The sequence below is a fragment of the Rutilus rutilus genome, assembly GCF_951802725.1.
Source record: "Rutilus rutilus genome assembly, chromosome: 23".
NCBI classification, from domain to species: domain Eukaryota; kingdom Metazoa; phylum Chordata; class Actinopteri; order Cypriniformes; family Leuciscidae; genus Rutilus; species Rutilus rutilus.
The window spans coordinates 24,360,725-24,387,023 of NC_140233.1; the positions used below are offsets into that span (position 1 = coordinate 24,360,725).

The window sequence follows — 26,299 nt, forward strand, 5'->3', positions numbered from 1 at the left end:
TGAAAACATCCTTCTGTGAGCCGATGTGGCTTCTTACACAGAATAAGGCACACAACATATTATTTCATAGTATTCTATACAGCCGTGTTATTCAAATGGCGGATCAGGGCTTGATTCCATCCGGGCCGCGGGACATTTTACCGTTTCCACAGTTAGCAGCGTGTCAAAACAACAGAGCGGTTCACACCACAAGCTCTCATGGTTGTTTATTGTAATGATCTTTTGGAGCTATATCTACAATATTTTCACCTAGAGCCAAAAGTGCATCATTCAAGCCCTTTCCGCTCCGTGTGCGTTGCTTCTCTCGCTAAAAACATACAGTGCCACAGCTACAGGTGCATTTCATAATAAACAATGTTAGAATTTGGAATATTATTTAGAGATGGCAAAGGAAGGCAAAACATTTTTTTATTACTTTTTGTCCTCATGTTATGAGTTTTGATTTTGATTAGATTATGTACATAGTTTCTTGCTTTGAGCAAAATCTAAAACCATTACCATACCATTTCCATACATTTCTTAAAAGGTAAAACATTATGTTTTCTCAGTACCAAGGCCTTCAATGTGCTATACACAAAGGTGTCTAAATGTAAAATAAAAAACAGCCTGTTAAAACATCTGATCTAACCTCTTTAATTACTATTTTGAGTGTTTAGGATTTTTTTCTTTTATACAAAGTACTATGGCTGCCTCGATTGGAAATGGAAACTGTTCCAAAAAAGTCCGGACCTCCGCTGGGAAGGAAATATAGAGACCGGACCTCTTGGAACTTTAATTGAATACCCCTGCCATACAGTGATAATGGCTATGTCGATTAGCATTGAAGTATAAATATACTTTATTATCATGAAAATACCCAAGAAGACTTGAAGAACTCAGAAAAAACACATATTGTCATAGTGATGCGTTTAATATTCATGTTTAATAAATCAAAGCGTTTCAATCTTCTGTTTATTGAGCTACAGTGATAGTGCGATGCTTCAGACATGCTCTAGGAAAAGATGAAGAGTTAAAAATGAGAATGTGAGATTAAAACGAGGTGCAAAAGGACTTGTTGTAATGATTTTTGAATGATTTTTGTGTTTATGTATAGATATATGTTGGGTTTGTCTGTTGTTCCCGCCGCCCTGCAGTTCACGGGATTCCTCTTCCTCCCCGAGAGTCCTCGCTGGCTCCTGCAGAACGGAGAGACCCAGAAGGCTCGGCTGGTGCTCAGTCAGATCCGCGGAGGAGTAAATGTGGAGGACGAGTATGAGAGCATACGGAGCAGCATTGAGGAGGAGAGGAATGATTCTTCTGGTGAGATCATGATGAACCTTCACAGAAAACCTGGAGAATATCTTATTAGGGCCCGAGCACCGATGGTGTGAGGACCCTCTTGGAATTGCTCTGTTTATTATTATTATTAGGGCCCAAGCCCTGAAAGGGCGAAGGCCCTATTGTTTCCGGTAGGATTATTTATTAGGGCCCAAGCCCTGAAAGGGCGAAGGCCCTATTGTTTTCGGTAGGATTATTATTATTATTTTTCTTACGACTATTTAGGCATTTTTGGGGCCCTTAACATGCTCAAAAACTCTTGAAACTTTGCACACGAGTCAGAACCCGCGGCCATCAGGGCCGGGCTGAAGCTGGTACCCGGGCGTGGCAGGGGGGCTCGACAGCGCCCCCTGGAACAGGGTCCGAAAACTTGGTCCATAAATCAAACACGCTTGCATGTAATAATATGAAACTCGGTACACATATAGATATCATCGGGCCGCACAACTTTCATGCTCTAAGTTTTACGCCAGCCCAACAGGAAGTCGACTATTTAGGGTTGTTTGGAAACGCATGCTTAGGAATTTGAAACACTTCTCTTAGGGAATTCACCCGGTCAGCACCAAACTCTGTGTGCATGAAGTCAAGACATTGAGGATGAAAAATTGCCAGGGGATTTTTGATATCTCGAACGGTTTGGCTGTGGCGAGGAAACAAATTTATGGCGAATAATGGGACACAGGAAGTGTATTATAACTTCTGCATACATTGACGGATCTTGATAAAACTTCAGCAGTGTGTTCGTGGTCAGAGGCTGATCACATTGATGTGACTATTGTGAGTCAAAATTATAGCGCCACCTACTGGCAGCAAGAAGTGTGTCACTTTCAAAATGCTTTGAAATCACCCTCTTATTTTTACCCGATTTGCTTCAAACTTTATCTGTATAATGTAAACACACGGCAGATGTAGACCTGTGAAAGGATTATTGATATCTTAGATACTGTTGCCGTGGCAACGCATCAAACTTTAATTTTCTTTTTGGATGCTTTTGAGATTCTTAAGATGCTTGAAATTGGATGAAACTCGACAGACACATCACATTTATTAGCCCGTAGACATGTGCAAAGTTTCAGAAACGGGCGTGGTGAGGGGCTCAGTAGCGCCACCTTTAGTCATAAATGGGGCGGTTAGTTTTATCAACAGCAACAAAACTTGGTATGTGTATTGTTCTCATCAAGACGGACAACTTTCTAATTGACATTAACCATCTCCGACCAACAGGAAGAGAGATATTTTGGTTTGAATGTGGATTTTCTGAAGAATTTTCTCTCCCTCTCTCTGTGTCTGTGTGTGTGTGAGGGGAGGGGGGGGGATTTGACTATTGCTTTTATATTGTTAATCAAGGTTTCAGGGGCTTTTGGGGTCCTTAACATGCTCAAAAACTCTTGAAACTTTGCACACAGGTCAGAACCCACGGCCATCAGGGCCGGGCTGAAGCTGGTACCCGGGCGTGGCTGGGGGGCTCAACAGCGCCCCCTTGAACGGGGTTCTAAAACTTGATCCATATATCAAACACGCTCGCATGAATTAATATGAAACTCGGTACACATATAGATCTCATCGGGCCGAACAACTTTACCCCCGTCAAGTTTTACGCCAGCCCAACAGGAAGTCGGCTATTATGGGTTGTTTGGAAAACGCTTGCTGTGGAATGTGAAATACTCCTCCTAGAAAATTCACCGTGTCCCCTTCAAACTCGGTGTGCATGTAGTCAAGACTTTGAGGATGCTAAATTGCGGACGGATTTTTGATCTCTCGAACGGTTTGGCTGTGGCGAGGAATCGAATTTATGGCGAGAAAAGAGATACACGGAAGTGGAATAACTTCTGCATACATTAACTGATCTTGATGAAACTTCAGCAGTGTGTTCGTGGTAAGAGGCCGATCAGATGGATGTAGCTATTGTGAGTCAAAGTTATAGCGCCACCAACTGGCAGCAGGAAGTGTGTCACTTTCAACATGCTTTTGACAAAAGTGGGGGGGTTACTTTTAACTACAGTAAAGAAAAAATAGTTTGTATATTGTTCTCATCAAGCCGGACAACTTTCTAATTTACATTCAATAGCTCTGGCCATCAGGAAGTCAGATATTTTGGTCTGAATGTGAATTTTTTTGCAAAATCAGCCTCTGAATTTTTAGCCACTCCTCTTAAACTATTTATTTTATTCGTACCAAACTTTTTCAACATGATGAAACTACATTAAATATGCTAAATTGTGAATGGATAATAAATATCTCAAACGGTTTTGCTATGGCGAGGGATTAAAGTAAAAATCTTCTAAAAATGTAATTATATACCATTTATTTCTATATAAAAGTATACAAATATCACAACTAAACCCATTTTATTCTGTTTTTGCAATTCAAGAAGAATGAAAAAGTTAAAAACAGGCTATTTAGTGCTATTTGGTTCAACAAAAAAGCAAACATAGGGCTATACTGCCCTCTTGTGTCCAAAAGGACATCAAAATAGTATATAAAACTTTTTACCAGGTAGGCCAATATTGTATTTAAATATACATTTATTAGGTATGTGTCTGAGGATATTTTCCCACCGGTTAATCGACGTGTGACACGAGTGGGTGCTTTTAAATCGCTAATATAATAGTGAAAGAAAAATAATGATAATGTTGCACACACAAATCACACACATGTGGGAAAGAATGATGCTTTTAAACAACACTAAACCGCCATTAGGTGTCGCCAGGCATCCATCTTAATAAGCGAGTCATTGATTCATTCGTTCAAACGATTCGTTCGAATGAGTCGATCATGATTAAGACAGATGTTTATGGATTGATCATTCAATCTTTGAGTCAACCGATTCGTTAAAAATGCTGAATCGTTCAGTTATGAGAAAACACGTGATGCGTGATGGTTCTGCCGTGATCTTTGTTTAACTATTTTCGCTGCTGAAACAGAACAAAAACAGTCAACATTGCATTTAAAATGTAAGTGACTTAATTGTAACTGTTTATTAACCTGTTGTATGAAATCTAGGGGTGGGAGAAAAAATTGATTCTTAGATGCATCGCGATGCGGACGTGGACGATTCTGAATCGATTCACAAATGTCAAAAAATCGATTCTCTAAAAAAATATTTTTCTAATAACGTAATATTGACGGAAGGCAAAAGGCGGAACTCTAAGCGGACGTGCGTGCAGTCTGTGGCGCGCACATAACAGAGAAGTTTCTTCTGCTCACCAAGGCTGCATTTATTTGATTAAAAATACAAACAAAAACAGTAATATTGTAAAATAGTATTCCAATTTAAAACAGCTGCTTTCTATTTTAATATATTTTAAACTGTTATTTATTCCTGTGATCAAAGCTGAGTTTTCAGCATCATTACTCCAGTCGTCACTGTCACATGATCCTTCAGAAATTATTCTAATATGATGATTGATACTCAAGAAACATTCATTATTATTTTAAATGTCGAAAACAGTTGTGTACAGTCTTTGATGAATAGAAAGTTCAAAATAACAGCATTTATCTGAAATCTAAAGCTTTTGTAACGTTAAACACTACCGCTCAAAAGTTTGTGGTTAGTAATAATTAAAATTTTATTTTTGGGGGAAAGAAATAAAATAAATCAGTACTTTTATTTATGAAGGATGAGTTAAACTGATCAACAGTTACAGTAAAGACATTTATAATGTTAAAAATATATATATTTGAAATATATGCTGTTCTTTTGAACTTTACATTCATCAAAGCATTTTGAAAAAAAAAAATCTGTACACAACTGTTTTCAACATTGAAAATAATAATGAATATTTATTGAGCATCAATCATCATATTAGTATGATTTCTGAAGGATCATGTGACACTGAAGACTGGAGTAATGATGCTGAAAACTCAACTTTGATCACAGAAATGAATTACTATGTAAAATATTTTAAAATTGAAAACAGCTGTTTTAAATTGGAATAATATTTCACAATATTACTGTTTTTGTTTGTATTTTTAATCAAATAAATGCAGCCTTGGTGAGCAGAAGAGACTTCTCCTAAAAACATTAAAAATCTTCCTGACCCCAAACTTTTGAACGGTGTATATATATATATATATATATATATATATATATATACACACATATATAAATATATATATATATATACATAAATAAATATATATATATATATATATATATATATATATATATAAATATAGCTGCGAGCAGCGATGGAGGGCCAAAGCCGGCGGTACCGCCACCCCGGTGCCTTTAGGTAACTAAAGGCACCGGGGTTGCGGTGCCACCGGCTTGGGCCCGTAATCGCTGCTTGCAGCTATATTTATTATTATTATTATTATTATTATTATTATTTTGTCAACCTTTCGGGCACTTTTGGGGCTCTTAACATGCTCGAAAACTCTTGAAATTTTGCACACACGTCAGAACCCGCGGCCATCAGGGCCGGACTGAAGCTGGTACCCGGGCGTGGCAGGGGGGCTCGACAGCGCCCCCTGGAACGGGATCCGAACACGTGTCCATAAATCAAACACGCTTGCATGTAATAATATGAAACTCGGTACACATATAGATCTCATCCGGCCGAACAACTTTCATGCTCTAAGTTTTACGCCAGCCAAACAGGAAGTTGGCTATTTAGCGTTGTTTGGAAACGCATGCTGTGGAATTTAATGTACTCCTCCTAGGGAATTCATCGATTCGCCTCCAAACTCGGTGTGCATGAAGTCAAGACATTGAGGATGCTAAATTGCGGACGGATTTTTGATATCTCGAACGGTTTGGCCGTGGCGAGGAAACAAATTTATGGCGAAAAAATGAAACAGGAAGTGTGTTATAACTTCTGCATACATTAACTGATCTTGATGAAACTTCAGCAGTGTGTTCGTTGTAAGAGGCCGATCGCACAGATGTGACTATTGTGAGTCAAAGTTATAGCGCCACCAACAGGCAGCAGGAAGTACATCACTTTCAAAATGCTTTGAAATCAGTGTCTTATTTTTACCCGATTTGCTTCAAACTTTATGTGTACAATGTAGACACACGGCAGATGTAAACCTGTGAAAGGATTATTGATATCTTAGATACTGTTGCCGTGGCAACGCATCAAACTTTAATATTCTTTTTTGATGCTTTTGAGACTCTTAACATACTTGAAATTGCATGAAACTCAACAGACACATCACATTTATTAGCCAGTAGACATGTGCAAAGTTTCAGAAACGGGGGTGGTGGAATGGCTCAGTAGCGCCACCTTTAGTCAAAAATGGGGGTTTAGTTTTTCCTAGAATCACAAAACTTGGTATGTGTATTGTTCTCATCAAGACGGACAACTTTCTAATTTACATGAACCATCTCCGACCAACAGGAAGAGAGATATTTTGGTTTGAATGTGGATTTTCTGAAGAATTTTCTCTCCCTCTCTCTGTGTCTGTGTGTGTGAGGGGAGGGGGGGATTTGACTATTGCTTTTATATTGTTAATCAAGGTTTCAGGGGCTTTTGGGGTCCTTAACGTGCTCAAAAACTCTTGAAACTTTGCACACAAGTCAGAACCCACGGCCATCAGGGCCGGGCTGAAGCTGGTACCCGGGCGTGGCTGGGGGGCTCAACAGCGCCCCCTTGAACGGGGTTCTAAAACTTGATCCATATATCAAACACGCTCGCATGAATTAATATGAAACTCGGTACACATATAGATCTCATCGGGCCGAACAACTTTACCCCGGTCAAGTTTTACGCCAGCCCAACAGGAAGTCGGCTATTATGGGTTGTTTGGAAAACGCTTGCTGTGGAATGTGAAATACTCCTCCTAGAAAATTCACCGTGTCCCCTTCAAACTCGGTGTGCATGTAGTCAAGACTTTGAGGATGCTAAATTGCGGACGGATTTTTGATATCTCGAACGGTTTGGCTGTGGCGAGGAATCGAATTTATGGCGAGAAAAGAGAAACACGGAAGTGGAATAACTTCTGCATACATTAACTGATCTTGATGAAACTTCAGCAGTGTGTTCGTGGTAAGAGGCCGATCAGATGGATGTAGCTATTGTGAGTCAAAGTTATAGCGCCACCAACTGGCAGCAGGAAGTGTGTCACTTTCAACATGCTTTTGACAAAAGTGGGGGGGTTACTTTTAACTACAGTAAAGAAAAAATAGTTTGTATATTGTTCTCATCAAGCCGGACAACTTTCTAATTTACATTCAATAGCTCTGGCCATCAGGAAGTCAGATATTTTGGTCTGAATGTGAATTTTTTTGCAAAATCAAAAGCCTCTGAATTTTTAGCCACTCCTCTTAAACTATTTATTTTATTCGTACCAAACTTTTTCAACATGATGAAACTACATTAAATATGCTAAATTGTGAATGGATAAAAAATATCTCAAACGGTTTTGCTATGGCGAGGGATTAAAGTAAAATCTTCTAAAAATTTAATTATATACCATTTTTTTCTATATAAAAGTATACAAATATCACAACTAAACCCATTTTATTCTGTTTTTGCAATTCAAGAAGAATGAAAAAGTTAAAAACAGGCTATTTAGTGCTATTTGGTTCAACAAAAAAGCAAACATAGGGCTATACTGCCCTCTTGTGTCCAAAAGGACATCAAAATAGTATATAAAACTTTTTACCAGGTAGGCCAATATTGTATTTAAATATACATTTATTAGGTATGTGTCTGAGGATATTTTCCCACCGGTTAATCGACGTGTGACACGAGTGGGTGCTTTTAAATCGCTAATATAATAGTGAAAGAAAAATAATGATAATGTTGCACACACAAATCACACACATGTGGGAAAGAATGATGCTTTTAAACAACACTAAACCGCCATTAGGTGTCGCCAGGCATCCATCTTAATAAGCGAGTCATTGATTCATTCGTTCAAACGATTCGTTCGAATGAGTCGATCATGATTAAGACAGATGTTTATGGATTGATCATTCAATCTTTGAGTCAACCGATTCGTTAAAAATGCTGAATCGTTCAGTTATGAGAAAACACGTGATGCGTGATGGTTCTGCCGTGATCTTTGTTTAACTATTTTCGCTGCTGAAACAGAACAAAAACAGTCAACATTGCATCTAAAATGTAAGTGACTTAATTGTAACTGTTTATTAACCTGTTGTATGAAATCTAGGGGTGGGAGAAAAAATTGATTCTTAGATGCATCGCGATGCGGACGTGGACGATTCTGAATCGATTCACAAATGTCAAAAAATCGATTCTCTAAAAAAATATTTTTCTAATAACGTAATATTGACGGAAGGCAAAAGGCGGAACTCTAAGCGGACGTGCGTGCAGTCTGTGGCGCGCACATAACAGAGAAGTTTCTTCTGCTCACCAAGGCTGCATTTATTTGATTAAAAATACAAACAAAAACAGTAATATTGTAAAATAGTATTCCAATTTAAAACAGCTGCTTTCTATTTTAATATATTTTAAACTGTTATTTATTCCTGTGATCAAAGCTGAGTTTTCAGCATCATTACTCCAGTCGTCACTGTCACATGATCCTTCAGAAATTATTCTAATATGATGATTGATACTCAAGAAACATTCATTATTATTTTAAATGTCGGAAACAGTTGTGTACAGTCTTTGATGAATAGAAAGTTCAAAAGAACAGCATTTATCTGAAATCTAAAGCTTTTGTAACGTTAAACACTACCGCTCAAAAGTTTGTGGTTAGTAATAATTACAATTTTATTTTTGGGGAAAGAAATAAAATAAATCAGTACTTTTATTTATGAAGGATGAGTTAAACTGATCAACAGTTACAGTAAAGACATTTATAATGTTAAAAATATATATATTTGAAATATATGCTGTTCTTTTGAACTTTACATTCATCAAAGCATTTTGAAAAAAAAAAATCTGTACACAACTGTTTTCAACATTGAAAATAATAATGAATATTTATTGAGCATCAATCATCATATTAGTATGATTTCTGAAGGATCATGTGACACTGAAGACTGGAGTAATGATGCTGAAAACTCAACTTTGATCACAGAAATGAATTACTATGTAAAATATTTTAAAATTGAAAACAGCTGTTTTAAATTGGAATAATATTTCACAATATTACTGTTTTTGTTTGTATTTTTAATCAATAAATGCAGCCTTGGTGAGCAGAAGAGACTTCTCCTAAAAACATTAAAAATCTTACTGACCCCAAACTTTTGAACAATAATATATATATATATATATATATATATATATATATATATATATATATATACACATATATATGTATGTGTGTGTGTATGTATGTATGTATATATATATATAAATATAGCTGCGAGCAGCGATGGAGGGCCAAAGCCGGCGGTACCGCCACCCCGGTGCCTACACTAAGGCACCAGGGTGGCGGTGCCACCGGCTTGGGCCCGCAATCGCTGCTCGCAGCTATATTTATTATTATTATTATTATTATTATTATTATTCTCCACATTTAATTGCATTTTTGAGGGCCTAAACATGCTCGAAAACTCACAAAACTTTGCACACGCGTCAGAACTGGCGAAAATTTACATCTGATATAGGTTTCAGAATTGGACGGGGCAAAATGGCTCGATAGCGCCACCTATAAAAGTTCAACGGAGTGCGCCTCCCGCAACGTTCCACGTACGTGCACGAAATTCGGTACATACATGTAATGACCTAATACCTACAAAAAAGTCTCTTGGAGCATAGCCCTAAACACAACAGGAAGTCAGCCATTTTGAACTTCCTCTCAGATTTTTGTGCAGTTTTTGCCATTTTCAGGCCTCGTACTTTAACGAACTCCTCCTACAGTTTTAATCTGATCATCTTCAAATTTGGTGAGTGTAATCTTAAGGCCTTTGCGACGTTAAATTGCGAAGATCTTGAGTTTTCGTCGAAGGGCGGGTCCTCGGCGGCCTGACAAATTTCGATGTTTCGCCATGAAACAGGAAGTTGCTGTAACTCAGGCATGGAATGTCCAATCTGCCCCAAACTTCACACGTTTGATAAGAGTTCTGTCCTGAACACATGACCATGCTCATATTCAGTTATAGTCATAGCGCCACCTGCTGGCAACAGGAAGTGACATGTTTAACACTGTTATGGACTCCTAATAACATATAAAAAAGTGCCAGCAAGTGCTAAACATGCTAACAACATACTAGAAGCATGCTAAAACATGCTAGCAAACTCTTAGCTAAGTGCTAAAGCATGCTATTATTGCAATTAAATAGGAATTTGCTGTAACTCAGGCATGGAATGTCCAATCTGCCCCAAACTTCACACTTTTGATAAGCGTTCTGTCCTGAACACATCTACATGAGAATATTCAGTTATAGTAATAGCGCCACCTACTGGTAACAGGAAGTGTCATGTTTAACACGTTGATGCCATTCTAGCAACATGTTAAAAATACCATTGACTTCTAAACATGCTAGAAACATGTTAAAACATGCTAGCAATACTTAGCTAAGTGCTAAAGCATGCTAATTCAATGAAACAGGATGTTGTTGTTACGCAAGAAGGCAATGTCCATTCTGCACCAAACTTCACACTTTTAATAAACGTTCTGTCCTGAACACATGACCATGCTCATATTCAGTTACAGTCATAGTGCCACCTGCTGGCAACAGGAAGTGACATGTTAAACACTGTTGTGGACATATAAAAACATATAAAAAAGTGCCATCAAGTGCTAAACATGCTAACAACATACTAGAAACATGCTAAAACATGCTAGCAAACACTTAGCTAAGTGCTAAAGCATGCTATTGCTGCAATTAAATAGGAATTTGCTGTAACACAGGCATGGAATGTCCAATCTGCCCCAAACTTCACACGTTTGATAAGAGTCATGGCCTGAACACATCTACATGAGAATATTCAGTTATAGTAATAGCGCCACCTGCTGTCAACAGGAAGTGACATGTTTAACACTGTTGTGGTCTCCTAATAACATATAAAAAAGAGCCAGCAAGTGCTAAACAGGTTAGCAACATACTACAAACATGCTAGCAAACACTCAGCTAAGTGCTAAAGCATGCTATTACTGCAATTAAATAGGAATTTGCTGTAACTCAGGCATGGAATGTCCAATCTGCCCCAAACTTCACACGTTTGATAAGAATCATGGCCTGAACACACGTCTATGCTCAAATTCAGTTATAGTAATAGCGCCACCTACTGGCAACAGGAAGTGACATGTTTAACACGTTGATGCCGTTCTAGCAACATGTTAAAAATGCCATTGAGTTCTAAACATGCTAGAAACATATTAAAACATGCTAGCAATACTTAGCTAAGTGTTAAAGCATGCTAATTCAATGAAACAGGACTTTGTTGTTACTCAAGAAGGCAATGTACAATCTACCCCAAACTTCACACGTTTGATAAGAGTTATCTCTTGAACACATGTCCATGCTCATATTTAGTTATAGTCATAGCGCCACCTGCTGGCAACAGGAAGTGACGTTTAACACTGTTCTTGACTCCTAATAACATATAAAAAAATGCCAGTAGGTGCTAAACATCCTACCAACATACTAGAGACATGTTTAAACATACTAGCAAACACTTAGCTAAGTGCTAAAGAATGATATTACTGCAATTAAATATGAATTTGCTGTAACTCAGGCATGGAATGTCCAATCTGCGTCAAACTTCACACTTTTGATAAGCGTTCTGTCCTGAACACATGACCATGCTTATATTCAGTTACAGTCATAGCGCCACCTGCTGGCAACAGGAAGTGACATGTTTAACACTGTTATGGACTCCTAATAACATATAAAAAAGTGCCAGCAAGTGTTAAACATGTTAACAACATACTAGAAACATGCTAAAACATGCTAGCAAACTCTTAGCTAAGTGCTAAAGCATGCTATTATTGCAATTAAATAGGAATTTGCTGTAACTCAGGCATGGAATGTCCAAGCTGCCCCAAACTTCACACTTTTGATAAGAGTCATGGCCTGAACACATCTGCATGAGAATGTTCAGTTATAGTAATAGCGCCACCTACTGGCAACAGGAAGTGACATGTTTAACACGTTGATGCCGTTCTAGCAACATGGTAAAAATGCCATTGAGTTCTAAACATGCTAGAAACATGTTAAAACATGCTAACAATGCTTAGCTAAGTGCTAAAGAATGCTAATTCAATGAAACATGACTTTGTTGTTACTCAAGAAGGCAATGTCCAATTTGCACCAAACTTCACACGTTTGATAAGAGTTCTGTCCTGAACACACATCCATGCTCATATTCAGTTATAGTCATAACGCCACCTACTGGCAACAGAAACTGACATGGTTAACACAGTAATGCAGTACTAACCACATAATTATTGTGTACTGAGCATGCTAGAAACAGACTAAACATGCTAGCAACACTTAGCTGAGTCATGAAGCATGCTATTATCACCATTATACAAAACATTTTGTAACTGACTTTGACATACTCTTACTATATATACCTCCTTAAATGTACATTTCCCAACCATGCTCTGTCTTCCTAAAACCACCGAGTGTTGATGGCACGGGTGCGAGGGCCCTTTCATCGCTGCTTGCAGCTTTAATATTAAATTGTGTTTTTCAGGCCATGGCTCACAAGCCATTGTGATAGCAGATTTGTCAGTGAATCATTCTTTTGAAGTGAATTTTGAGTAAATAATTAAAAATGTATATTCATTTAACACACACTTATACAGGACTGGTCAAAAGTTTGGAATAATTAAGATTTGTAATGTTTTTGAAAGAAGTCTCTTATGCTCACCACGGCTGCATTTATTTGATCAAAAATACAGTAAAACAAAAATATTGTTACCTATTATTACAATTTAAAATAACTGTGTTCTATATTTTAACATTTAATTTATTCTTGTGATCAAAGCTTAATTTTCAGAATTATTACTCCAGTCTTTAGTTTCCTTGATCCTTCAGAAAGCAATATAATTTGCTGCTAAATTATTAATAATGATTGTTATTGTTATCAAATCAATGTTGAAAACATTGTTTTTGCTTTTTAATATTCTCTTGGAAACCGTGATTATTATTTTTCAGGATTCTTTTGAGAGCATTTATTTGAGATGGAAGTGTTTTGAAACATTTTACTGTCACTTTTGATCAGTTTAATGTGTCCATGTTGAATATTTATGTTTTTTATATGTTTATCTTACTTTTGAATGGTAGTGTTTCACACACGCGGCAAATCAGCATATTAGAATGATTTCTGAAGGATCATGTGACACTGAAGACTGGAGTAATGATGCTGAAAATTCAGCTTTGATCACAGGAATAAATTACATTTTTAAATATATTCAAATGAAAATAGTTTTTATTTTATTTTCATATTTCACAATATTTCAGTTTTTACTGTATTTTGGATCGAATAAATGCAGCCGAGACTTAATAAATCTTAATTATTCCAAACTTTTGCAAATGAGGAATCCAGTGAATTGATTCATCCTAAGCGACATGACGTTCACAAATTAGTCTGAAAGACTCATTAGCGAATCAAAATTACTTTTTTAAAAACCTAATCAAGTAATCACAAGTTACTAGAATTTAATTTGTGTAAACTCTGTCAATTGTATAGAACGATGAGATCATTTGATTGACTGATGTCCTGATTGATTCTTGATGATGATGTAGGTGGTACAGTGTTGTGGCGAATCCTGACATACGCTCCGACACGTCGAGCTCTCATCGTGGGATGTGGCCTGCAGATGTTCCAGCAGCTCTCGGGAATCAACACCGTCATGTAGGTGACGAGTCACATGACTTCATCAGAGTCCATATGACTCCCTGTAATAAGGCTATATTTCAGAATTGAATACTAGTGTGAATAATTTGCTGCATGCTACACAGTTTACACGGTGTACTTAATTTTTTTAAGTAGAGTTGTTTTTCTCAAGGCGTGTTCACATTAGCGAAATTTTGCCGGCAAAAAGGGTCCATTGTCAATAGTGAAGTGATGCATTACTTTCAAACCAGGCAGCTTTCAGTTAGTATGATACAGAAAATATGCATGCTGTTCACATTATACATACTGCATACTGCGGAAAAGTACTAGTGTGATATAACATGCCATTTTGAAGATAATGAACTCCGTGAAGTCCACTTATGTAACAGTGCATTTGAAGGGAATGAGATGATGTGGTTGGATGCTGCAGGTACTACAGTGCCACCATTATTCAGATGTCTGGCGTGCAGGACGATCACATGGCCATCTGGCTGGCGGCCGCCACAGCCTTCACCAACTTCATGTTTACTCTGGTGGGCGTTTGGCTCGTGGAGAGGGTGGGCCGCAGGAAGCTGACTCTTGGAAGCATACTAGGTGAGGATTCAGAAGCACAGACACAGACATGGGTTCTTACCAAAGACTGTAACAAAGATGGGCGACTCGTCTCCACTTCCTTACACTGTAGAAAAATGAAGCCAACATATACGTCAGCGTGATAAGAACTACCTAAAATGACAGAAACCATCTTCAGAAAATGTTTTTAAGTATGTAGTAATGATTGTTTGCTGTGAATTCCTCAGGTACCGCTGTAAGTCTGATGGTTCTCGCTGCTGGTTTCCTGCTCTCGGCTCAGGCCTCTCCACCCGTGACCTTTCACCCTAGTGACTCCTCCCTCCACAACTCCACATGCATTCATTATGGGTGAGTTTTACATATTAGTAGACTAGATTGACCTAAGGATTGTACCTGGATTAGGACTATGTCCACAAATTAGAAAAAAAATAAAGACAATGCAAATGGATATACCATACAATATGTTTGAAGATTACTGCTGAATATTCAGATATATACAAATATCTGCTTATATAATCACATTCACAAATATTACACCATTTTAACATTATTAAAAATACATACTGAGAGACTGAAACAATCTTTGTCACTTGTTTTTTGTTCACACTGAGTTCTCAGTTAAAGGGTTTGTTCACCCAAAAATGAAAATTCTGTCATCATTTACACACCCTCATGTCCTTCCACATGTTCATCTTGATTTTTAATGAAATCTGAGAGCTTTCTGTCCCTCCATTGACAGCTACGCAAATGACACTTTGACGCAACAAAAAGTTAATAAGAGATCGTAAAAATAATCCATATGAATTGAGCGGTTTAGTCTGAATTTTCTGGAGAGACACGATCGCTTTATATGATGAACAGGTTGAATTTAGGCTTTTATTCACATTTAAACATTCATCAACTCACAGATCAGTTATGATAAACAGAAGCTCAAGCATGTTTGATTGACGTGAGACAACCAATGAGGTTCAACCTCGTGTTACGCATCACGTTTGAGCTTCAGCAAGAACCAATGAGGTTCAACCTCGTGTTACGCATCACTTTTGAGCTTCAGCAAGAACCAATGAGGTTCATTCTCGTGTTACGCATCACATTTGAGTTTCTGCAAGAACCAATGAGGTCCATTCTCGTGTTACGCATCACATTTGAGCTTCTTTAAGAACCAATGAGGTTCATTCTCGTGTTACGCATCACGTTTGAGCTTCTGCAAGAACCAATGAGGTTTGTTCTCGTGTTACGCATCACATTTGAGCTTCTTTAAGAACCAATGAGGTTCATTCTCGTGTTACGCATCACGTTTGAGCTTCTGCAAGAACCAATGAGGTTTGTTCTCGCGCGTCAGGCAGGTTCGGTTGAGCTTCTGTTTATGTTTTCACTGATCAATGTTTGTATGTGAATAAGAGCCTAAATTCAATCTGTTCATCATATAAAGCGATCGGGTGTTTTCAGAAAATTCGGACTAAACCGCTCAATTCATATGGATTAGTTTTATGATCTCTTTACGCACCTTTTGAAGCGTCAAAGTGGTAGTTGCGTAACTGTCAAATAAAGAATAAAGATATTTTAATGAAATCTGAGAGATTTCTGTCCCTCCAGACAGAAATCTCTCAGATTTCATTAAAATATCTTTATTTGTGTTGTGAAGATGAACGAAAGTCTTACAGGTTTGGAACAACATGAGGCTGAGTAATTAATGACAGAATTTTCATTTTGAGGTGAATTATGTCGCTTTCAGTATGACTATAAAAGTCGCGCAAAATTATATTCAAACTCGCATTCAATTCTTTTAACATTAAATAAAGTACATAATCAGTACCTGTATGTTGTTATAGCCCCAGTTGCTCTTTGTTAGGACAAAAACTCTGATTAACATGGAAAAGAGAACTTTTATTGTGTCGCCGGGTTGCTTCTGGTTAGGACACTGTGCAAGAGACTCATGTTATCAACAATACTCTGGCACTTTCTCATTCCAACTGTATAACAGAAACTTCTCTGATTGGTAAAGCTCTCTTCGGGATTATGGGTAGTGTAGTTCTTCAGATGGACTTACACTATTATTCAGTTTTGTAAAAATGTTGAAGTCACACTTATGTGCTTCTACTGAACTTAAAGGGATAGAAACAAATGAAAATTCTATCATCATTTACAAAGTCATACACTTTAGAAATAAAATGAGGGTAAGTAAATGATGACAGACTTTTTATTTTGGTTTGCTCTATGCCTTTAGCTTATGGTAGATGTATGTTGAACGATTTATATGTAATTGTTTATTATGTGGATTTTAAGAGTTCAGTAAATAGAAATTTCCTTTCAGAATTCTGTAAAGCTCTGAATCTTGAATGTTCTACTTGACGTTTAAATGAAGTTTGTTTCTGTGAAGGTTCTGTGAATCCTGCATGCTGGATCCTGCGTGTGGTTTCTGCTACGGTGTGAACGGCACATCAGTGGTCGAGTCCTCATGTGTGCCTGTGTCTGCGGCCAACACTGAGACCTCTGCAGCCGGCAGGTGAAACCTCTCTTCATATCCCTGCCTTTGGGAAAAAGTAGTGCACTTTGAACTTAATTGTACCGAATGTGCACTTGATCAAAACTGTACATGCAAATAAAATAATAGTAATGAAATAGAAGGTGTATTTACTTTCCCTACAGACTTAAAGAAAAAAATTGTGTGTACTTTGTTATAATGTCAAACTAAAAGTCATTTTAAATAATTGTTTAATAATCTTTCGTCAAGAAAGATTGAAGAAGTGCACTTTTTTTATGTGTTGAGTAACATAAAAGCACATGCAAAGTGCTTGATTATCATTTTAACTGTAGTGTGCTATTTAATATTACATTTAATATATTTTAAATGTACTAAATTGTATCTTCGTCTTTACAAATGTGTAGTTATAAATATATTTAAATACATGACATACAAGTTTCAATAGAAGTGACATTAAAGTATTTTACAGTTTACCATAGGCTAAATTCTTGTCAGTACATTCAGCAGTATTTTCAAAAAAGTAATTATGAAACTACATAAAAATATGTACATAAGTGGGTCGAAAAGCACTCTTTAGTTCAACTAATTACATTTAATATAAATTTAAACTATAACACATTTCCGCTTATGAATTATATATTATATAATTCCATTTCCAATTATAAAGAACATGCAATTAAGTGTCCAATAACATTACATTCAGTTCACCTTTTAAAGTACAGTGGGGAGAACAAGTATTTGATACACTGCCGATTTTGCAGGTTTTCCCACTTACAAAGCATGTAGAAGTCTGTAATTTTTATCATAGGTACACTTCAACTGTGAGTGACAGAATCTAAAACAAAAATCCAGAAAATCACATTGTATGATTTTTAAGTAATTAATTTGCATTTTATTGCATGACATAAGTATTTGATCACCTACCAACCAGTAAGAATTCCGGCTCTCACAGACCTGTTAGTTTTTCTTTAAGAAGCCCTCCTGTTCTCCACTCATTACCTGTATTACCTGCACCTGTTACAGACCTCTACATGCTTTGTAAGTAGGAAAACCTGCAAAATCGGCGGTGTATCAAATAATTGTTCTCCCAACTGTATATTATTTCCATAGTACTCCTTTTTTAAAAGTATACTAAAGTGAACTTCATTGTCACAAGGGTGCATATGATTTATTGAAAAGAACAACCTAAATGTTGCATTTCACAACTCTACTTACTTAAATGAACAGTATTATATTGTAGTTTGTTTTAGTTTGATTAAGTGTTGTCTTGTTCATGTTTTCTGGAGGTGTTCCAATGGCACACAGGAGAGCGCAGGATTGTTCTGGGCCTATAACTACTGCCCAACGTCTTATTCCTGGATTGTTCTGCTGGGTCTGGTTCTGTATCTGGCCTTCTTTGCCCCAGGTGAGACTTCTCTCAGTTCAGCTGGAGTTTAAAGTAACTGTTAATGAAGTTCGAGGCGTCTGTAGGCACTGCACTGATGTCAGATTGTGTGTGTGTGTGAGCAGGAATGGGTCCGATGCCGTGGACGGTGAACTCTGAGATCTACCCGCTGTGGGCTCGCAGTACAGGGAATGCCTGCTCTGCCGGGGTCAACTGGATCTGCAACGTCCTTGTGTCTCTGACCTTTCTCCATGTTGCCCAGTACCTCACATACTATGGTACAACACACGACACACACACAAGACACTGAACACAACATTTAGTGTCCACACACTATCATGAGCAGCTGGATTCTGCTATTCGTGCTCGCTGGAATCCAATAATGCAACACACCACAAAACACTCCAGTGATTAATGAATGCAAACATTTATGAATAATAAAAATCTAATGACAATGCTGATCTTAACTTGATGACGTGATCATGTTCACTAGGAGCCTCTGAATGTCCAATATAGATTATACACCAGGGGAACCTTTTCGTAGTTCCTAGAACTAATGGCGGAAGCACCCGCATTTTGGTGTGTTCGCACCGCAGAAACTAGGAACTATTTTAGTTCTAGGAACTCCTTTTGGAAGAACTAATTTAGCTCCTACTTCAGAGTCGGTCTAAACCAGCGCTGTAGGAACTACAGTGACGTTAGTGTACGCTGGTTGGCTGAACGCACACGAAACACCAGCACCATTTTTAATAAAGCTGTGTAAATGCACAGATTATAGTCTATATATTTACTCCACAAACTAACTCCACGAACATGGAAAACAGAGATAGATGAACATCTTAACCTTTACGCTGAGGAGAAAATCCAACGCAACTTTGGGGAGAGCAAGCCAAACATGATCATGTATTTCTGCTCAGCTAGCAACACTGGATATTTTGAACACTAAACACTTTGGATATTTTACTGTCTACTTTCTATGTATAACAGTTCTATCTAATAACGAATTAGACAGGACTGTTAGACAGATGGTAAACTAATGAACACGGAGAATGCGAGCACTGTGAGCTCAGGCTCTGGCGTTCTTAGCGCCATTGCTAGGGTGTTTTTAAGCATGCAGGTTGCTAAGGTGTTGCTAGGAGTGTGCTCTGCAGTTGCTAGGTTGTTCCAGGGCATTGTGAGGTGGTTGCTGGGTTGTTCTGGGTGGTTGTTAGGTGGTTCTACGTGGGTAGTTGCTAAGGTGTTCTGAGTGTTTTCAAGCATGATGTTGTTAGGTTAAACCATGCAGTTGCTAGGTTACATACTTAGGTTTGGGGTTTGTTCAGTAGTAGTAGTGATGCTTGACCATGAAGACAATTGCCAAAATATGACTGATATTGAAAATATTGCAATATGGTTGCTAGGGTGTTGCTATGCAGTTGCTAGGTTGTTCTAGGACATTGTGATGTAGTTGCTCAGACATTCTGGGTGGTTGCCAGGGCATTTCTAGGGTCGTTAAAGGTAAAGCGTGCTGTCATGCTGTTGCTGAGTTGATCTATATGGTTGCTTGGGTGCTCTTGGTGGTTGCTAGGACACTGTGTTGCGGTTGCTATTCTATGTGTATGCCAGGGCATTGCCAAATTTGCTTAGGTCTTCTGAGTGTCTTTGTGCATCATGCAGTTGCTAGGTTCTTCTGTGTTGTTAAAACATGAACAAGACAACAATTAATCAAACTAAACAAACTACAATATAAAAAAAGTTGGTGCTGGTGGTGCTTTAGCAACCACCCGTGCACAGTCAATTGGGTGCACGGGTGGTTGCTAAAGCAGTGTTTGGTGGGTTGCTAGGATGATTCTGGCAGGGTGGTTGCTAAGGTGTTCTGAGTGTTTGTAAGCATGTTGTTATGCACCTTGCTAGGTTGTTCTATGTGATTGAGGTGTTCAGGTGGTTGCTTGTGTGTTACTATGTTCCTAGTTTTGTCATGTTCCTGGTTATGCCATGTGCTTCCTTTGCTCTGTGTTATGTTGTTATTGGTTTATTCTCTGTTCGGTTTGGTCATTGGCTCAGTGTTTAATTACTCTCAGGGGTTAGATGTGATTAGTCCATTTGCATTTCTAACATAGTGTGTTTCTATGTTGTTGCTACAGTAGCGTCACAGTCCAGCTTAATTAAGTTCAGTGATGTTTCATTTTTGTTGTAAAAAAATATATTAATTTAGTTCATTTATATATAGCCACTCTGGAGAAAACAGTTATGCCATCGTCCAGCTCAGTTTAGTTCTCATATAATGGTGTCAATGCTGGCAGATCAATAATATTGTTGAATATTAAATTAAATGTCAAGTCAAGTCAAGTATATTTGTATAGCGCTTTTCACAATACAGATTGTATCAAAGCAGCTTCACAGTATTAAATTAAAATAATACAACAAGGTTTGTTTCTAGTGGAATTTATTGATTGATAAAATTAAATTAAATATCCCCAGAATATCCCCAACTGAGCAAGCCAAAGGCAACAGTGGCAAGGAACCGAAAAACTCCATCAGGTGACCTAATGGAGAAAAAAAAACCTTGGGAGAACCCAGGCTCAGTCGGGGGCCAGTTCTCCTCTGGCATTTATGGACTAGAGGCCGGATTGTAGTTTGAACAGTAAGATTAAAAATATTATATGAATGCCTGGCTGAAGAGATGCGACTTTAATCTAGTTTTAAACTGGGAGAGCGAGTCTGAGCAACAAACACTATCAGGAAGGCTATTCCAGAGTTTTGGAGCTAAATGTGAAAATGCTCTCCCTCCTTTGGTGGTTTTGGATATGCTAGGTATGACCAAAAGCCTTGAATTTAGTGATCTTAAAGAGCGCGATGGATTATAGGGCGATAGAAGATCCGTTAAATATACTGGAGCTAAGCCGTTTAGGGCTTTATAAGTCAGTAGCAATACCTTGTAATTAATACGGAACTTTATAGGTAACCAATGTAGTGATGATAAAATCGGTGTTATATGATCATATTTTCTTGACCTAGTAAGAACTCTAGCGGCGGCATTCTGGACTAACTGTAGCTTGTTTATTGAGGATGCAGGACAACCGGCTTATAAAGCATTACAGTAATCTAGTCTCGAGGTCATGAATGCATGAACTAACTTTTCTGCATCAGAAACTGATAGCATATTACGTAGCTTAGCAATGTTTCTAAGGTGGAAAAAGGCAGTTTTTGTAACATGAAATATGATTTTCAAAAGACAGGTTGCAATCGAGTATAACACCCAGGTCTTTTACTGTAGAGGATAAAGTAACAGGACATCCTACGATGTTAAAGTTGTAGAGTGAGAGGTTTTGTGGCCGGTTTTTTGAACCGATAAGTAGTACCTCTGTCTTGTCTGGATTTAATAAAAGAAAATTACGCGTCATCCAATCTTTTATATCTTTAACACACTCTGTCAATTTGGATAATTTAGCGTTTTCATCTGGCCGTGATGAAATATATATTTGAGTGCCATCAGCATAACAATGGAAACTAATTCCATGTTTCCTTATAATATTTCCAAGTGGCATCATATATACTGAGAATAATAGACGGCCTAACACAGATCCCTGCGGCACTCCATAGTTTACTGGAGTTATGATCGATTTTTCTCCATTTAAATAGACAAAATGGTAGCGGTCAGATAGGTATGATCTGAACCAGTTTAATGCCTGTCCCTGAACACCAGCATAATTTTGTAGTCGATCTAAGAGTATTGTGTGATCTATAGTATCGAACGCAGCACTAAGATCAAGTAAAACTAGTATTGAGATACAGCCTTGGTCAGAAGCTAAAAGTAAATCATTTGTGATTTTAACGAGCGCAGTTTCAGTGCTATGGTGTGGTCTGAATCCAGACTGAAACTTTTCATAGATGTCATTTTCTTGCAAGAAAGAGCCCAGTTGAGCGGACACAACTTTTTCTAATATTTTAGACATAAATGGAAGATTTGAAATGGGTCTATAATTTGCTAGATTATGTGGGTCTAATTGTGGTTTCTTAATGAGAGGTTTTATAACTGCCAGTTTAAATGTTCTTGGAACATGACCTAAAGATAAAGACGAGTTAATAATATTGAGGAGAGGCTCTTCCACTATAGGTAACACTTCTTTCAGTAGTTTAGTTAGTATAGGATCTAATAAACATGTTGTAGTTTTAGATGAAGTGATACGTTTATTTAACTCTCTTTGTTCTATAGTTGTAAAGCACTGTAATTGTTCTTGCGGGGTGTTAATTGAGGCTGAATTTTAAGGCGCGATTGAAGATTGAACGTTTACAATTGTGGTTCTGTGCTTTCTATTTTCTCAGTGAAGAAGTTCATGAAATCATTACTACTAAACTGTAACGGGATGTCCCCAACTAAGCAAGCCAAAAGCCAAAGGCGTCAGTGGCGAGGAACCAAAACTCCATCAGGAGACAGAATGGAGAAAAAAATACCTTGAGAGAACCAGGCTCAGTCGGGGGCCAGTTCTCCTCTGGCCAAATAACCAACCAAGTGTATGATTATGATTCAGGCAGCATTACAGATCAGAAGTCAGATTGGTTAGGAACAATCAGAATATTATCCAGTTCCATCTGGTTAGAGATCGGAGTCACATGGGTATGGAGACGAGTTTGTTGAGGATCAGTGCCGATGGCTGTCGTGATGATGATGCCTTCACAGGGGAGAGTCTAGTTGACACAACCTCTGCTGGCACTTCAGGGATGCGCTGTGGTCATGTCTAGGCGCAGGTCCTCCATCTGATCTGGATACGGCCCGGATCCGGCTGATTACAGTAAACCTCGGAATCAACAGAAAGATTAACATTAGCATAGATGCCATTCTTCTTGTGATGTAACGAGTACATCGGGTGTTATAGGAAGTGTTCCCGGTTCCGGCTGACCTAATTTATGCAGCCTAATAATAATTTAACTGATTTGAATAATAGAAATGTATAATTTTCTATGTGTATGCCAGGTTAAAGAGATGTGTTTTTAGTCTAGATTTAAACTGACAGAGTGTGTCTGCTTCCCAGACAATGTTAGGAAGACTGTTTCAAAGTTTTGGTGCTAAATAGGAAAAGGATCTACCGCCAGCAGTCGATTTTGATATTCTAGGTATTTTTCAACTGGCCAGAATTTTGAGATCGCAATAGACGTGAAGGACTATAATGCGTTAAGAGCTCGCTCGAGTACTGCGGAGCTAAACCATTTAGTGCTTTGTAAGTGATCAGCAATATTTTAAAATGTATACAATGTTTAATAGGGAGCCAATGCAGTGTTGACAGAACTGGGCTAATATGGTCATACTTCCTGGTTCTGGTAAGAACTCGAGCTGCTGCGGTTTGGACCAGCTGTAGTTTGTTTATTAAGCGTGCAGGGCAACCACCCAGAAGAGCATTACAATAATCTAGCCTTGAGGTCATGACCACAAGAACTAACTGTTCTGCATTTTTCATTGTTTTGTTGTGTTTATAACAGTAATCTTGTGGGGTAGACTCGTTTGGTTTTAGTCAGGTTTCTGTCAAACACAGCACATCTAGGTTATAGTCTGTAATCATATCATTAACAATGAGCGCTTTTGAATTAAGGGATCGAATATTCAGAGCTTTATCATTTGCTCATTTGTATTATATCTGTTTTTTATTTGTTGAAAATCGATTACATTTTTACCCTTAAATGGGATTGGGAGTTTTTTGTATTTCCTAATTCGGGGGAACAGACACAGTCTCTATACGATGATATCTAGGTGAGAGAGGCTCTGATGGGATTTATCTGACCTCAGTGACGTGAGACAGCAGACGGTCGGTTTAGCCGGTCTGTCTGCTTCCTGACCTGAGCCCCAGAATCAGATAGTCAAGTATCAACTCTGAAACTATTAGTTCAAATCACTAACTTTAATAATAGTAATGATGCTTTACTTGGCAAACAAACAACTAATAAATGATAGGAATGTGGTTAATACTTGTATGTAGACTATTGTTTAAATGTGAAAATGATCTTAGTTTTCTTCTTGAATGATTCTTTTGTCCAGGCGCGTTCTTCCTGTACTCCAGTCTGGCTGTGCTGGGCTTCGTGTTTGTGCTGGGCTGTTTGCCGGAGACCAAGGGTCTGCGTTTGGAGGAGATCGAGTCTCGCTTCGGTCGGCGACTCTGCAGCTGTGGAGCCAGCGGGAGTCAGGGCGTTCACTACACCAGGGTAACGGGAGGAAACTACCACTCTGACGGAGACGTCACGGATGATGAATAGATTCTGCTCTGTCTTTCCTGATGAGATGATTCATGGTGTGCGGGATGCTGTGGTTCTCATTCCAGAGATTGAACAGTCTAGTTGACTCACACAGAACCGATTCAGTTCTAATGCATTGATTCTCCCTAAACACTGTAGATTTTATCAAGATGTTATCTGATATTTCTTTGGTGGTTGTATTTGCACATGTACATATTTGCAGTGTTAGGGTTTTGTTTACTTAAGTTATGTGTCATGGGCAGCAGGACTGACTGGATTGATGATAACAGGAAGTGATTGTTATACAAATCAGCGCTCTGGAGTGCGAGCCATGTGCATATACTAATACATGATTAAACTATTGGGAGTTTGTTCTTTTCACTATTGAACATTCCTCTTCTTGAAATTCTAATTCTAAACTTTGAATTCATATTTTACACAAAAATGAATTGTGCCCCAAATCTCATTCTCATATTCAAACTCCATTTAGACACACACACGGTCTGAACCCCATATTTAAAGGAATAATTCACCCAAAAATGAAAACTGTCCCTTTCATGTCATTCCAATTTTTTTTTTTTAAGAATTAAATATATTTGTTTCCATACAGTGACAGTTTATAGTGACAATGAGCTCCAACAAAATGCACTATAAAAGCACCATAAAACAAACATGAATTATATGTATAATATGTATACAATGTATATTTTGTATAAAAAAATATGATTTAAAATCAAATAAAAATAACAGCAAACTGGAAATAAATGATGGCAGATTTTTCATTTTGGCTGAATTGTGGATGTGGTTCAGGATGCGGGCCGGTTGTGGTGGTGGTGAAGATGATTCTGTACACTTGAGGCCAGATTTACTAACAGCTTGCACTATAACCCCTTTTTTGGCGTTAAAAAACTAGTCAGAATTTACTAAAGACACGCAGTGAAAAATGAGCGCTGTAAAAACGCAGATGTGATTTTTGCAGCTGATCTTATTGCATACGTATATTTCCCTTTCAGACGCAAAATTTATGGGAGGAGCGTATTTAAATGAATCATGCAAGGTGATTTGCTAAGGTTTGCGCGAGTCAATTTACCGGCGTTTGGTTTGCGCCATTATTTACCGCCCCAAAAAAGCATGTCTTAAACCTTTGATGCTGCTTGGTCATTTTTGACCCAAATAATGTTACGTTTTTTTTTGTTGTTGAATTTTTTACTTCTTCGAAATGGTACGATCTTGGTAATGGTTTTGCATTTGCTGTGTGAACACACACACATCATAGACATGATTCGAAAAGGTTAAATGGTCCTAAAAAAAAATATTCACACTTGGATTGTTCGTGGACAAAAATGAACGCATTGGAAATTAATAGGAGATGAATTTCCTCTAGTGGAAACGTTTGGTACTGCAGCCAAACAAACTCTTACTAAAAGAAAATGTTTTGAGATATCAACCTCAAATTTGAAACACAACTTGTTTAGATTTATGGCTTTGATTTTCTCACAGTTTTAGAGTGAAACGTGTTTTGGAATATATCTATTTCATATAATAACTTTTTTCATAACAATAAATGTAATATTGTATAACTTTTAAGTTCACTTTTTAAAACTTTTTTTCACTTCAGCAATA

General features: G+C 37.8%; 1 protein-coding gene across 1 annotated transcript in view; it reads left to right on the forward strand.

The window, feature by feature from the left end:
- Nucleotides 1-25,428, forward strand: part of slc2a13b (solute carrier family 2 member 13b) — a 30,851-nt gene extending 5,423 nt beyond the window's left edge. The window contains exons 4-11 of the mRNA XM_084396528.1: nt 1,094-1,299; nt 13,940-14,048; nt 14,461-14,624; nt 14,831-14,951; nt 16,984-17,109; nt 18,375-18,493; nt 18,598-18,750; nt 24,483-25,428. Coding sequence (XP_084252654.1) covers nt 1,094-1,299; nt 13,940-14,048; nt 14,461-14,624; nt 14,831-14,951; nt 16,984-17,109; nt 18,375-18,493; nt 18,598-18,750; nt 24,483-24,697 — 1,213 coding nt within the window. The 3' untranslated portion in view covers nt 24,698-25,428. The remainder of the gene's footprint in view (nt 1-1,093; nt 1,300-13,939; nt 14,049-14,460; nt 14,625-14,830; nt 14,952-16,983; nt 17,110-18,374; nt 18,494-18,597; nt 18,751-24,482) is intronic.
- Nucleotides 25,429-26,299: the final 871 nt, after the last annotated feature.